Source organism: Alligator sinensis, unplaced genomic scaffold (assembly GCF_000455745.1).
Source record: "Alligator sinensis unplaced genomic scaffold, ASM45574v1 scaffold512_1, whole genome shotgun sequence".
NCBI lineage: Eukaryota > Metazoa > Chordata > Crocodylia > Alligatoridae > Alligator > Alligator sinensis.
In genome coordinates this window covers 451,017-466,006 of record NW_005842063.1, presented here as the reverse complement: position 1 = coordinate 466,006, position 14,990 = coordinate 451,017, and the positions used below count along the sequence as shown (strand labels likewise).

Sequence of the window (14,990 nt, the reverse complement as noted above, 5' to 3'; positions counted from 1 at the left end):
GGATTTGGTGTCCACTGAGCAAAAGGGCTCCTGGGAGTAATCTGCCTAGGGCAGCAGGTGGGTAGTTGGATAACGTCTCCACATGGCTCCTTGCCAACACGGTCAAGTTCCTGCACCGTCTTCGAGGGGTAACTTTGCCCTGGGGTCATGCGACTGGTCCTGCAGCAGGCCTGCGCATGGGGCATCCACTCCACTTTTGCTCATAAAGTCAGTTTATTCCATAGCAAGCAAGTCATGCGTCCACTTCCCAGCCTGCCGGGTCGGAGAAGCAGGGTTTGTCAGCTATGGGTAGGATCTTCCAGGGCATGTCAGGGAGTCAGGTGCCTACATCCACAGACGCTCAGCGCTCGTGCCATTGGGTCCGTTGCAAATCCTATGCTAAAATACAGCGACTCCTACCCCGACCTCAGCTATTGCTGACGCACAGCAGCAGCAGGAGGGGCTAATGAAAGGCACAAGCACGGGTCGGTCCCGGGGGCACTGCCAGGACCCTCCTCTCCGCATTGCCGAGCTGAGCTGGGTGAGCACGAGGAGAGCGCCCATGACCCGTCTGCAGCAGAGGGAAGCCGCAGCTGCCTGCCAGCCCAGCTGTACCGGTCTCTCTACCGCGGGCTTAGGCACAAGCACCGAACGGCGTTTGAGTAAAGCCAAGTGCAAGGCTGGACAGGAACGAGCTGGGAGTGAAGATCATGTACAACTAGCAGGATGATGCAGAGGTCACTCGGGGATCTCTGCCACTGGACCCAGCTTTAGAAAGGCCTGGAGAGTTACGTGGATAACGAGGATGCCCTCGGTGCCATCAGACAGGGAAAATAATTTTATAGGAACGTAAAGCAGGCTTTAACTGGCAGGAATTCGAGACGGTTTGCCGGTGAACCACCACACGCTTGGGGGCCCTCGTGCCTTCCTCTGAAACAACAGGGCCTGGTCCCGCTCAGAGACGGGACAGGGCTGGATGCACCCCGCCACGGTCGGATAGAAGGAGCAAGCCGGAAAGCCTTGCTCCAGAGCGCACGTTACAGGCTCCCAGAGGCCAATACATAAAGCCTGAGAGGACAGAGAAACCCTCCCGGGGGAGGCAGCCCATTACTTTGGGATGTAAAGAACAACACTGACTCCAAGTGGCTGGTCACCACGGGCCGGCGGTGGCCTCTGAAGCTCACCAGAGGATCGTGCTTCGTAGAATAAGAAATTCTTTTCACTCCTGACAATTTTTAAGTAGTTTTCCATTTTAAAATATGTGGGGTAGTGTCCCTGGAGCAGCTATTACTGTTGCTATGGAAAGACTTGAGACTCCTTTATTGAATGGTAGCAAGTAGAAGGCAAGGCCTTCACCCCCACAGTAAATTTCTAGCCCCTTGCAAAAAAAAGCTTTGAAAGCACCAGTTGAGAGCACCTTGCTTGGATCAAAACTCCCCACCGGTTTTCCCTATGGACCCTGTGCTTCTGGATCTCGAAAGACAAGTCACAAGCCTTCATTTGCTAGGAAGCTCCTGCATTGGTTCTGCCAGGCTTGGAAAGCTCTCCTTTCCGTCAATGGGAGCTGGAGAACGAGGATTCAGTGACCCAGTCCTGACGTGTCCTTGTGGAGAAGCCTAGGGATTCTCCACATGCACTACGGATGCCTTTCTTGAGGCTTTCCCAGTGCTCAGCGGTGTCGACATCAGCAGGGAGGTCAGGAAACGTCTCACTAAGATACTGCTGGATTAGCTGGGACTTGCAAGCCCTCGGTATTGAACCTCTTCCTTGGACACTTCATTCACTTACTTCTGCTGGGTGCTTTTGCATCAGTTAAGCATAAGCATCGTCCCAAGAGCCCTGACGGAGGAGCCGACCCCACAATAAAGCAGAAGCACAAGCTCCCAAGCCGGGCCATGCCAGTCGACTGCAAACGTCTGGTGCTGCCAGCTGCTCTCCCTGCACCGCCTGAACAAGACAGGAGTCCTCCAAGCCGGGCAGCCTCTGTCCCCTCGCAGCAGACCCGGGAGGGGACAGGGAGCAGAAAACAGAGCAGCTAGTGAGGCGGGGAGCAGAAAGCGCGCACACCCCAGGGAAGACCCAACTCCTCCAGTCTGCTGTTCAAGTGCAACAAAGGCCAGATAAAAATTTCATAGATTTCATAGATCCATAGACATCAGGGCTGGAAGGGACCTCGGAAGATCATCGAGTCCAGCCCCCCGCCCAAAGGGCAGGAAGTCAGCTGGGGTCACAGGATCCCAGCAAGATAAGCATCCAGTTTGCTCTTGAAGGTGTTCAATGAAGGCGCTTGAACCACCCCCGGCGGCAGGCTGTTCCAGACCTTGGGGGCTCGGACAGGAAAGAAATTCTTCCTTATGTCCAGCCTGAAACGGTCTTGCAGTAGTTTGTGACCATTCGACCTCGTCATCCCTTGGGGCGCTCTGGTGAACAAATGTTCCCCCAGATGCTGGTGGTCACCCCTGATAAACTTGTAGGTGGCCATCAGATCACCCCTGAGCCTGCGCTTCTCCAGGCTAAAGAGCCCCAGGGCTCTCAGCCGGCCCTCGTAGGGTCTGCTTCCCTGACCTCTGAGCATGCGCGTGGCTCTTCTCTGGACTCTCTCAAGCTTCTCCACATCCTTTTTGAGTTGTGGAGCCCAAAACTGGACGCAGTACTCCAGCTGCGGCCTTGCTAGGGCCGAGTACAAGGGGAGAATGACGTCCCGGGATTTGCTGGAGAAGCATCTATGGATGCAAGCCAGCGTTTTGGTCGCTTTACTAGCCACAGCATTGCATTGCAGGCTCATGTTCATCTTGTGGTCAATGATGACCCCCAAGTCTCTTTCTTGCATAGTGCTAGCCAACATAGCACTGCCGAGCCTATAAGGATGCTGCGGGGTTTTTTTCCCCAAGGTGGAGAACCTTGCCTGTATCGGCGTTGAACACCATCAGATTCTCGTCCGCCCCCTTGCTGAGCCTGTCCAGGTCAGCCTGGATCACCTGCCTGTCTTCTGGTGTGGATGCTTTGCCCCAAAGTTTGGTGTCATAGGCGAACTTGGCCAGTCCGCTTTTGACTCCAGAGTCAAATTAAGCTCAAGCCCATTGGCTCCTGGCCAGTAAAGGAACAGCCCATAGGATCACCTGGTGCCAACCACGTGGCCCCTCGAGTAAGAGTGGATTGGGGAACAGGATCCCCAGGGCGGTTGCAGCCCTGGAGGACAGAGGCCTCCTAACACTGGCCTTCGAAACAGGACAGCGTGGGGACAGGGGAAGAGCAGGACCGTGCAAGGTCACTTGGCAGCTCCCTTTGAGGCCAGTCCGCCGCACGCTAGGCTCAGCTCCCAGTTTCTTTTTCATGGAGTGAACTTGGTGCCTCCCTCACACCAAGGGCAGCGCAGGCTCAGTGCTTCTCCCTCGGCACTGCAGCCGTCCCGCTTTGCACCCTGCTCTTGGAGCTTGCAGCCCTCTTCATGGTTCCACCTGCAGTCATTGCAGCCTACGTAAATGGCTGCCTACTTGCAGCTGGAGCCTCGGCTCCTGAAGGCTGTTCCTCCTTGCACGGGAGAGGCACCGTGTTTGGGGATGCATCGATAGCAGGGTGCACGTTTCCCTTTGTGAACACTGCGTAATCATAAACAGACTCCATTTAATAGCAAACCCTTGACAGGAAGTGAATCAACTGTTAGAGCAACCAGGAAGTCAGCAGCCTTTGAAGGCTCTTTACTTGTGGGATGGATTCACCAGAGCTGGGGGCAGCAAGGCGAGGACACAGGAGCAGGGAGGGTGGAAGGCCGGGCACAGAATTCAGCCCATGCTGCCAGCAGTTAAGAGGGGTGGGAGGGCAACAACTGCACTGAGCTCCAAATGGCAAAAGGTTTTCCGTTAAATTCAGCTCAGTTCATCTTACCGTCATGCATACCACCCCCACCAGGAAAGCTCTAGTGACTTACTTCCTTTAAGTACTTCGCTGGAATTTTTCCCCCACCTCACATGCTCCCAAATGACACCCTCTCCTCCCCGCACCTGTTTTTGGAAGATGGAATGAAGGTAAAAGATTTGTTTCTTGCAAACACTGGCGAGTAGTTTTTCATGGAAAACAGGCATTGGCAGTGAACAAGCAGGGAGGGGATGAAAAGCCGAGGGCTGCTATCAATCCCTTAGCAACAGAACACAGCAGGTGTCAAGAGGGTTTGGGCAATCTGGCTCCAGCAGGAAAGGCCTTCGGCCGAAGGCCTGACCCTGCTGTGGCCAAGCTGTCCAGCCCTCTTCTCTTCTTGAAGCAGCCAGCAGCATCCGCACAGTAGCCTGCCCACCCAGCTTGAAAGGGGTCCTTCAGCATCTCCTTTACAGCACTTGTCCTTATTCCCAATAGCTAGCTGAGCAGGGCAGGGGGAAGGGGCCCATTTTATATGTGAGTAAATGCAGCAATTCCCTTTGTAAGGACACTAAGGCAGAAAGCTAGTAGACAGGTTGAGACAGGTTGCCCGCAGGGAAGAAATAATGCAAGGCTCCCAGCTATAGACCAGATGCACGCATGGACCCCTTACTTACAGCTCAGTGAGTACAGAATTGACAACACGTTTTGAAGTGACCTGAAAAAGTGAGCTGATAAAAACTACTAAGCAAGTACTTCTAAATGTAAGAAAACAGCTGGACAGGTAAGACACTGATACCATTTAAGCTGACATGGTCCAAGTCCCCTTTAGAGAGCAACTCCATTACTTTTTTTGCTACTACTTGGTGCAGGCCTTTTCAAAACACCAGTGAATTAAAATGGACAAACACAAAAGGCAATTCTTTAAGACCTTTATTAACAGATGCTTGCAGTTTGACTTGAAAAAATCAGGTGTACATTTCATACAAATTAAAAATGAGGTTCTTAAAAATCTCAACTTGACCAGATATGAAACAATTTAAAAACCTTTAAAGGTGTATTGAGAAAAACAGGCTTTTTAAAAAACGTGTTTGTCGTTTCCAAAAGGAGACTTCTTTAGGTAAAAATAATAAAAACCCCATGCTGCATAGATAATGCAGATAGTTCTAGTTATCTGGTCAACAGCAAAAAGCAAGCACTTAAGGTCTTCAGTTCCAATTCTTTTGTTCATTTCTTATTGCTGGAATTTCTTATTCTTCTCTTCATTTCGGATTCTTTTCTTCTTTGATGACTAAACTGGAAAACGACAACAAAACAAAACGGTGAAAAGTCACCAGCTGAAAAGTCTGACCGAGTACCTCACATCCCAAGGTTATCTGCAATACTAATGAATGCCAGAAGTCTCAGGATTCTTATTCTGAGCTGTAAATCAGACAGTTGACAACTTATGTGTAAGAAGTTAATTATACAGGGTTTGATCATTAAATATATAAGCAGTTCCCACTGGCTTCTTTCATTACTGCCACCTCATTCTGCTAAGCACCTGGATATTATGAAACTACAATTTAGTCTTATGAAGTTTGGTCTCAGTAACTGTTAGGTAAGTGATTAAAGTGTTGGTACTTCATTTGGGGAAATGGGGGGGGGGGTGCCCCTAGATGCAAGGCTGGCTTTAGGTTCTGCTGTTAAGACAGAGATTGAACTTCTTACCTCTCTTTTTAAGCAAAGATAGAAGACATTCTGTTCCACTACCTCTACATAAAATATATGCCCCGAATCTACCAGTATGCAAAGAAGGAATAGACAGGAGGTTAACGTTTCACTGCTATCCATGTTAAAGTTCTAGTTTCCATAAGAAGCCTCAAAATGCAAGTTCCCCTTGATGAGAGCATTGCAAAGGTAACAGGCTAGTAAAAGTAAAATTATGTGGTCCTACATGACATTCAAATTCATGAGAATTTAAACTTTAAAAAGCTACTAGTCCTCATGAGATAACAGCCTTCAAGTAACATCCAAGTTAAGGTTTAACCTTAACCCCTGCATTCCTTGTTAACCCCTTTGACGTGTTAACTCTGAAGGCCAAAGACAATGGTAATGCTCCTGTTAACTACTTCACTGCTCATCTTAGCAGCTAGAATGACTGGGAATCCCAGCAGGGTGTGGGCTGTGAAAGCTGGTGAAGGAGAGGAAATGCATATGAAAACAAGGGAGAAAACAGACAAACAGCAGGAAGGAATTAAAACAAGTGGCAGGAACTAGAAACAAATCTATTTCCAAACAATAATACATCATGACAGCAAGGCAACAAATGCTACAACTGCCCTAAAAGTGTACCCACTGAAGGAAGGCCACATATTTTAACCTACATCTTATACAACCCTCCCACAGCCCCTTCGATATTTTTCTCTGGGAAAATAAAGCCCAAAACAAAGTGTTATGACAAGCATAGTTGCATCAAATGCCACATGTTAACCGTCTGCTTCTTGATGTAATTTTTAGCTGCACATGCAGAAATATCAAATTAGTTTTTGATGGCATGCCACCTTGCATCTTCTGGCCTGATTTAGCAGGCCTCAACATTACCATTCTCCAGTAACCCTCACCCGACTGTTTCAGGTTCTCTAGACATTAATTTTGTTTCTTCAAAGGGGAAGATTAAAGATTTTCTACCATCTATTAGCATCCTGGTTTATTTTTCACCCTATAAAGCTACTCCCCTCCTCTTCCAGATCAAGACCTAGACCAACATCTACAATATCCTACCGCACATGCTACACCAAGGTACCACATCTTTATGTGTATGGTTAGCCAGTCCTCAGGCCACTTGACATCCATTGTTTCGAAGACTTTTTCATTTGTGGTACCTATCGTTATCTCAAATGCATTCCATTTACCACTAGTTTCATACATCTAGTAACTTTAGCTTATAGTGCTTGTTAATTTTTGGAATTCTGCTCTGACTTGTCAAATGTAAAAAAAGATATACAACTAAGGCTCTAGATACAGTCAGTCACGCCAGACAGCTAACATTTTTACTACTTCATATTTCTACCAGCTTTGTTAAAGCTAAAACAGATCATATCCAAAATTTTGGCCATAGCACAAGGCATGCCTACAGTCCTATCAAATTAGGAAAATCTTGTAATTAGGTCCCCAATTAGTTCATTTGTTCTGCAAACAGCATTTAAACCCTCAATCCCTTAAACAGAAGAAGTTACCCACTCAACTCTCTGCAAGCCAAGACTAATTTTAAGAAATGCATCCTGCAATGTCAAACTCTGATCTACCAGGTTAAATCCAGAACAGCCCCACGGTACTATCCCGTCCTCAAACGGGGGGAGTCGAACACCCACCCGGATGATGGTAGAGATGGTAAGCCGGTATTTACTCAGCCCCGCCCTGCTCGGCCTCGGGAGCGGACGTGTTCTCAGCTGGTGGTTCGGCTGCCTTCGTCTCTTTGCCATCTTGTGGTTTAGGGTTCTCTGGGCGTCTGCGCCGGTAGTTGAAGTTGCGCCGGTACCGACGTTGAGGTGGCTGCTGACCTTGGGTCTCGTCCCCTTGGTTTTCTTTATCTTCTTCATTTCCATCCTCCCTTGGCTGTCTCTGACGAGGAGGACCCCTGGAAAAATCAAGACAGGCTTTACCCATACAGCACCTGGCCATCACATCTGAACACACACCAAATTCCATAACTGAACATGCTGCTCTCCAACATACCTGCGAAATCGTGGTCTATAACCTCGATACATGTTCTGTCTGACTGGTCTGCCTTGTTCTCCTGCACCCTGGTTGTCAGCACCCTGAAAAAAACATGCACGCTCTTAGCCAAATACAGGACTAAGAAAAGTTAAAGCCATTAGCCAAGCCAGTACAGCTGCTTGACACACTGACTTCCAATGTTTGGGGAAGAGCTACATTAGTTTTGTGCCAAAGGATTGCGTGAATTTAGGAGTTCACTGCGTTTTAAATTCCACGTGTAATTGGCATTTTTGGATTCTCGGTACCTTGGCAAACGAAGGGGCTGCCCAATTTGTTAAGTTCCGAGTCAGCAGATTACACGTAGACAGGCCAAGCTGCGATCAGGTTCGCGCAGCATCAAAGTTTCATACGACAGTTACCTCTACTATCTCTCCCTGCACAGGAGCGTTGGAATACTGTGGTCGACGCCCATAGGGCCTTCGCATATAGTAAGGTGGGTACCGCCGCCTGCGGTAGGGACGGCGCTGCTGGGCTTGACCTTCTGGTATGCTCTCCGATCCCTCGTTCTTTTCCCCACTCTCACTATTCTGATAATTCTGCTGGTAGTTGCGTGGAGGACCCCTACGACGTGGATATCGTCTGTAATGGTTACGGTCTGCTGCATATTTACTGCCTTGCACTGGAACACCGCCAGGTCCTGTAACATTAGCTGCCTCCGCACCCTAAAGACAGCGACAGCGTTAGGTAACGATCATTACGTGAGAAAGAGGCACCAAACAGAGTTATATCATCATAAAGCAAAGACAACTAACAAAATGCATAACCTCCTTGGACAGCTCCTTATTCATCTATTCTGAAGCCAAATAGAAAGCCATGTCTTCCGTGCATGCTGCATATGCTAAAGAAAATATGCTCACCTTTTCTCCTTCAACCACATCAAACTCCACGGTCTCTCCATCTCCTACACTGCGAAGGTACTTCCTGGGGTTATTCTTCTTTATGGCAGTCTAGCAATACAACATTACAGAATTACATTTGGGGACACAGTATATACAGATTAACAAGCATGAAAAAAATAAATCAGAGGCCTGCAACTTACTGCAGCGGGGACACCAGAATGACCCAGACTGGGGTGAAGGCAGGCCTTAGGACCCAGCTGCAGCTACCAGTTTTGCTGGCCACTCAGCTGTGGTATGGCATGGCAAAAAGCCCCCCTCCACTAGAGCCTGTGGAACAGCACTGAGACCCCCATCTGCTGCCAAAGCCACGGCCCTATGGTTGCTTGGATCCAAAGGCTCTGTGGGCTAGGTTTTAACAGCATGAGCTAATGTAAAAAAATCAGGTGTCAGCAGCATAGAGAATACAGCACAATAACAACGGAGGGAAAATACAAGGATCAGACAATGAAGTTAAATTCAATCTGGCAGTCTAAAGCTGAGGCACTTCTTACATCTAAAAGTCAGCTGTACGATACTGTGACTAATCTACGTAACCTTAGTTTTTTTAAGCCTCATGTAAAACTATCGTTCCTTATTATATTTAATTATATTTTAGATTAGACCACTGACTTGGCAACATTTGAGAAATAAGCCTGGTACTTCTACCAGAATGTGACGTACTAGAAAATTACTGTTGACTAGACACTTCCTGGCTCACCAATATTTCTGTGCTAGTCAACAGTAGATAATAGCTTTTTTGACAAATGCTTTAAATGCTGTTCACGCTGACCCCTCAAACCATGTTTTGCTTACCCGCCACTTTTTTGGATCTCAATGCTCACACAAGCATGATAAATTTTGTAAATAACTGAAATACTGCTGACAGTGTCCCACAAGTTTCATGCCCTGGAGGGAATAAAATCCCTAAAACAATACATTTGCAAGTTGCAGTCTACCAAGCTGATGCTCTGTATTAGGGGAACGCCTGCTGCGAGTGAACAGCAGCTACAGAAGAATCCAAACTGGCAGTCAGAGAGGGGGTTACACCTACTGAATTCCTATCAAACTTGCAAGTTACCGAACGTAGTCAAGGCAGACAAGGTTCCTTGGGTGAATTTGATCTCTTTTATTAGACCAACACGTAGTCAACACATTTAACGTTTACTTAGATACAAACAACTTATTACAGTGCTAGGTACCACGGAATCAATAATTGGACTAAACATGCTGCTGTCAAATTACATGCACCTTTTAAAATCGGGCTAAAAAGGAGGATAAAGCCCGAACGGCTACTTTGTTTACTTTGCCATTTGGTAACGCTTCAGATAATCAAGTTTCACAGGTCCTATTCCACGTACTACTAGTCAGGCAGGATAACCCTCCAGGGTTTCCACGCTCGCTTGCAGAAGAGATTATAAACAAATGCCTTCTATGCTTTTTGAAAGCTAGTTATGTAAACCTTTCCCTTTAAAAGTTGACAAACTAAGTGCCCCAAGTCAAAATCTTTCTGACTTAATCCTCTCTCTCCTTTCTTTGATGTTTACAGTTAGCCATTTCTTCCCGGCTCACTGATACTATACAAGTGTAGCCAGGTAAACTAGCTACCTTTTCAGTTTCACTAGTTATAGACATTTTTAACTACAGTCAGTACAAACATTTTCAGAGAAGTGCAATTTTCACACAGCCAGTGGTCCTTTCACAGAACTTGAAATTTAAGGATCGCCAAATGCCTACGCAAAATAAACTTAGCTCTGCCCTCTCATACCTGTAGACTTCTGAAAGTTGTGTCAAACCAATGGAGCATTTCATGCTACTTCTTCCTAGCAGCCACTACCAGAAGGTTCAGAGGAAACAGAATTTCCAGTCCAGAACCTAGAGACTATTTTAGGCTCTGAGAGTTTGGTTTCTCTCAGTAAAATCTGTAAGGGATCTAACTGCAGACATTTGTTCCTGTAAGTAACTTTAAATCCTACTACGTTGTCATTAGCAGTTTGCAAGAATAAGTTGCACAAATTAAACAAGACAGCTTAAAAAACTACAGATGTGCAATCCTAGATGCACCCCAACCCCAATACTCCTTGTTCTACTCTCCAGCTTTCCATTTATTTCTCTATAGTACTAATCCAAGACAGAATTTTGTTTCCCCACAATAGCCTTTAACAGCTTTGTGAGGAACACTAGGTAAAAAGAGAACTTTAGAAATTCAAATAAGTGATTTGACAAATTTCACAAACACCTCAAACAAATCTTAATAGAAAAAAGGAAAGTGTATACTTGCAAACTAAATGCGCTTTGTAAATTCAGTAGAAACTAGTGAGAGCGCCTGCAATTTTACATCTTTTGCCTCCATTTGAAATGTTAGCCCTCACTATGGGGGTAGAGGGCAAGAGCTGAATGTGTTGCCTGTGGCCTGCGATAATGAGAATCTATGGTTTTAAGAAAGACTTCCTTTATCTTGGAGAAGTAGGATTTCTTCGACAAACACAACATGCTCACAGCCCCATCAATTAAGGTCAAGCCTATTAATGAAGTTTACCATAAAAGCCGGGTATGCATCAGTTCCAGACAAAGGAATGAACCATCTTCACAAAAACCGCTTACCTGGTGTACAAACACATCTTCCTTGGTGTCATTCCTGCAAGACATCATAAAATTCAATATAAAACTGAAAATTCAGACAGGTACATAGTAACATTAACTACCTCCTAGCTCAATAAAGGATCAAAATCACAGTTCCTTTCTGAAAGTGACATCACTTTGCTTATTAACCAGGAAGAAGCTAAACAGGGGAGCAGAAAAACCTCTCCACACTTCCAGAAAAGCGAGCCTCTCAAAAGGTCACCATTAATTAGGTACTATCCTTTTTAGAAAGTAGTTTCAGCTCCATCCAGCCCTCCCACCTGCCTAATCTCACTTCCGTTTTTTCTCTCTCACTGTCTGCATAACATCACTCCAGCAAGTCCTGTTTCTCTACCTCCACAGGTCGGAAAAAGATGGGAGGGAAGAACTAAAGAGTAGCTTGGCAATATACAAGCCAGTCCACCCCACAATCCTACCCCCACCCCCAATAATGGCCATCATGTTAGATGCTTTACTCAAGTCACAAGTCTCCAAGAAGGTAAAAAGGTCAATCTAGGAATTGGCCAATCTTGTTAATAGGTGGTTAATACCTTTAACAACAGGTATCACAATCACGTGACCTTATCAGTAATGATTCTTCCAGGAGGAACATGAAGGTACAAAGGTTAAGAGCCTTGCCATGATCCTTCACTGCAAAAGGAGGGTGTGCCAGGTAAGGAATGAGATTTTACTACAGAACTGTGATTAAATGGTTTACAAGATATGCTATCACCAGTGGGATATTACATGAGACAGATACAGATCTGAACAAAAGGCTTCTCAATATCTATTCGCCTTGTTCCAGTTTCATATTTGCAGCCTCACTCCCCCTGTACATTAAACAGGAGCACTAGCAAAGACAGTATACATATGGATCTGCTACCCCCCAGGCAAACCATTGTGTTAAACTTTGCAGTTGTAAGTGGGAAGTGGCAAACACTACAGAGAAAAAACACAAACCCTAAGAGGTCAGAAATATAGGATGGAATGAAAATGGAGTGCTTCTGCAGCAGCCAGCAAGCTTACTTTAGTGACCACAACTCAAAATTGACATCACACTGCCTAAATTTCATCCTGAAATTACCTCAAAAAGACTCATCCCACTGACTGACTCGGCAAACTGGGATTATATCTTTCCACTCTTCCATTAAAATACTTCCCAGAATGAACCCTCCACTTGCAGCCAGGTAAAAACCAGCCTGAAAACCTATAGGTCAACCCCCCCCCTCCCCCCCACGCACCATTCAGGGGAAATAAAAAAAAAACCACGCAAGGACTTTCACTTTTCCAGCAACTACTGATACTTCAAGTTTACAGTACATGTTTGACACTACACAAGCAAGCTGGAACCACCCAGATGGACACAGCAACAGAATCTAACTAAGAACCCCAGTACATCAATGTGCTTGTCGCTAATATTTTCCATACATAGCTCTCCACACATCAAATGTCTCAAGCCATCCATGTCTACCTTTCAACTTCATTTAATGCCAACAAGGGGATTTACAATAGATACCAGATGCCTAGTTGGTTTAAGATGATCCAAAACTTCCAGTCATCTTCAAGGAAAACCTGTAATGGCCTCAAAACAACCAACTAGAACACAAACACAATCCTAAGCATGTGCAAGATAAGAGCCTATAAATGATAAAGGACCATTAAAAGCTTTAACTACAGTTCTACTCTAGCCAAACTTAATCAGATCAGTGGTCCATCAAATCCAGGATCCTGTCTGACAGCGGACAATAAGATTTACTTCTAAAAAAAAGCCTTTACAAATCAATGTACTCTTTCTGGATAAATTATTAACTTGTAGATGACTTTATTAATTCCCAAACTCATTGCCTCAAATTATGTTTTCCAACTATGAGATCCACAAATTCACTCCCTTTTAACAAATCTGGGTTTGTAGTTGGCTGGTGTCATTTGAAACATCTCATAATGCAAAGTGACTGAGTGCTCAGCTTCCTCCCGCCTTCTGCTTATCTTGTTGAACTACAAATCTTTTCAACTTCTTCATAATGCAAAGCTTGAAGAGGGACTGGTTGAACAAGGACTATAGTCCGACTTCATGCAGAGCAGATGTGCTGATTAAGACAAAGCTCCAGAGGACTTGTTATGAAGTGGCATTAGCAGAACGTTAAACACTTGAGCTGCAATTGCAGATAAGTAACAGGGCTGTATCAATGCCCTTCTGAACCACTTACTATTTATGATAACTGCTAGAAAAAACAACAACAATTTTTTCTTTTAGGACTCAGGCCAACATTCAGAGTGAAAATACACTTTAAAAACACAAAATAATTAGAAAGAAAGCAGCAATGTTGCCTTTAAGCCAGCAGATGTTGCCATCAAAAAGGATGGATCTGAATTGCAAATATATTCACAGAAAGATATAGTTAGATGCAAGAGCAGTAAAGCGCCCCACACCTTTTTTTAAGGGATTTTTTCCCCCCTACAGTTAACTAGCTAGAGCTCAGAACTGTGGAAATGCCCTTCAGCTCTTTTCTCAGGCTGCAGCTCTTCTCGTGCAGTCCTGTTAACACGAGATCGTGCTGGGGTTCTCATTAAAATGACAACCCAGGGGATTAAGCCCAATGCATGCTCTGAAACGTTCAGATGCCTTTTAACTATCAGCTGTCATTTTCTTGCATTGTTTCTTTTCTTCAAGTGGGTAGTTTGGCTTTCTCTACAGAACCGGCAAAGTACAGTTTTACATGAATTTACCAAAAGCAGAATTGCCAGAACTTACAACTTTAGCACCAAACAACTAGCTATTATTCAACGTTCAACTACAGAAGTTGGCAACCACACAGGAAATCCAACTGTATAGAAAAGCAAGGCACTTAAGTTTCAAAATGTGACAATCCAATAAAAAAAGTTGGGATCATGAAGTTGAATAGTACAGTCAATTTGTCAAATAATAAAACATGAGACCCTACCCACCCTCTTCTGGAAAAAGCAGGCCTTCAGTGTCATGTCACCTCCTCATTATGCAGAGGTAGACATGGCAGGAATTAAAAGCCACACCTCAGCTGTAATTAAATACCTCTCTTTCACTTGTGTCATAAACCTTAAGATTCAAGTAATTTACATTTTCCTAACGCTCATCCATGTAACCTCAAGATCTTACCAAGTTTGGGAGGGAAGGGCAAGACAGCAACTTGTTAAAAGCGCCCGGGCAGTTGGGCAAGAAGTAATTAAATTCCAGCGAGCTTGTTTGTACAGCGAGACACGCTGCTGCCCCCGGCTACAGCTCGTACCGTGTGCTGAGCGAGTCGGACACCGCCAGGCCCCAGCCACGCGGAGCCCGTCGCCCTCTCGGCGCGGACGCCCGCCCAGTGACAGCCCGGGCAGCAGCTGCAGCACTCTGCTACCAAGCTGCGTTTTATTAACACGCGATGACTTCAGCACCCCGCCACGGCCCTGCCGGACAGACCTTGGCAGCCTGTCACAGCTCCCTTCCATACTGCAGAAAATTTAGAATAGCCTCAAAAGTGAGGAAAGCTTCAGAAACCCCCTTGGTATCGCGACCGAAACGAACGTGGCCCTCGGCTTCTGGACGCTGCTCCAAGAGGGCTCCCGCGGACAGCGCGCTCTCAGGCTTAAATTCACACTGGACATCAGTCCTTCGTAGCCGGCGCTGCACCTTCCCCTTCCCCCAGGGCCGGGCCGCTGGTGTAATGCAGGGGGCTCCGAGTCCAGCCCAGTGCCCGTGACAGCGCGCCCGAGAGACCGCGTACATCCAAAGTCGGTAACAAAAAGCCCCGCGCGCCTTCCCCTTCCCCCAGGGCCGGGCCGCTGGTGTAATGCAGGGGGCTCCGAGTCCAGCCCAGTGCCCGTGACAGCGCGCCCGAGAGGTGGAGGGGAGGGGGGGGGGCAGGCTCACCTGTTGATGAAGCC

At 46.3% G+C, this 14,990-nt stretch overlaps 1 protein-coding gene across 1 annotated transcript; it reads right to left on the bottom strand.

Moving 5' to 3' along the window:
* Positions 1-4,747: 4,747 nt before the first annotated feature.
* Positions 4,748-14,990, bottom strand: YBX1 (Y-box binding protein 1; the record flags this gene model as incomplete). Its single annotated transcript, XM_006039464.2, is given in 11 exon segments — positions 4,748-5,110; positions 5,113-5,127; positions 7,185-7,229; positions 7,231-7,450; positions 7,549-7,631; positions 7,950-8,122; positions 8,125-8,158; positions 8,160-8,252; positions 8,448-8,537; positions 11,070-11,103; positions 14,977-14,990. Coding segments are annotated over 11 exon segments (846 nt in total), but the record flags the coding sequence as incomplete, so codon positions are not given.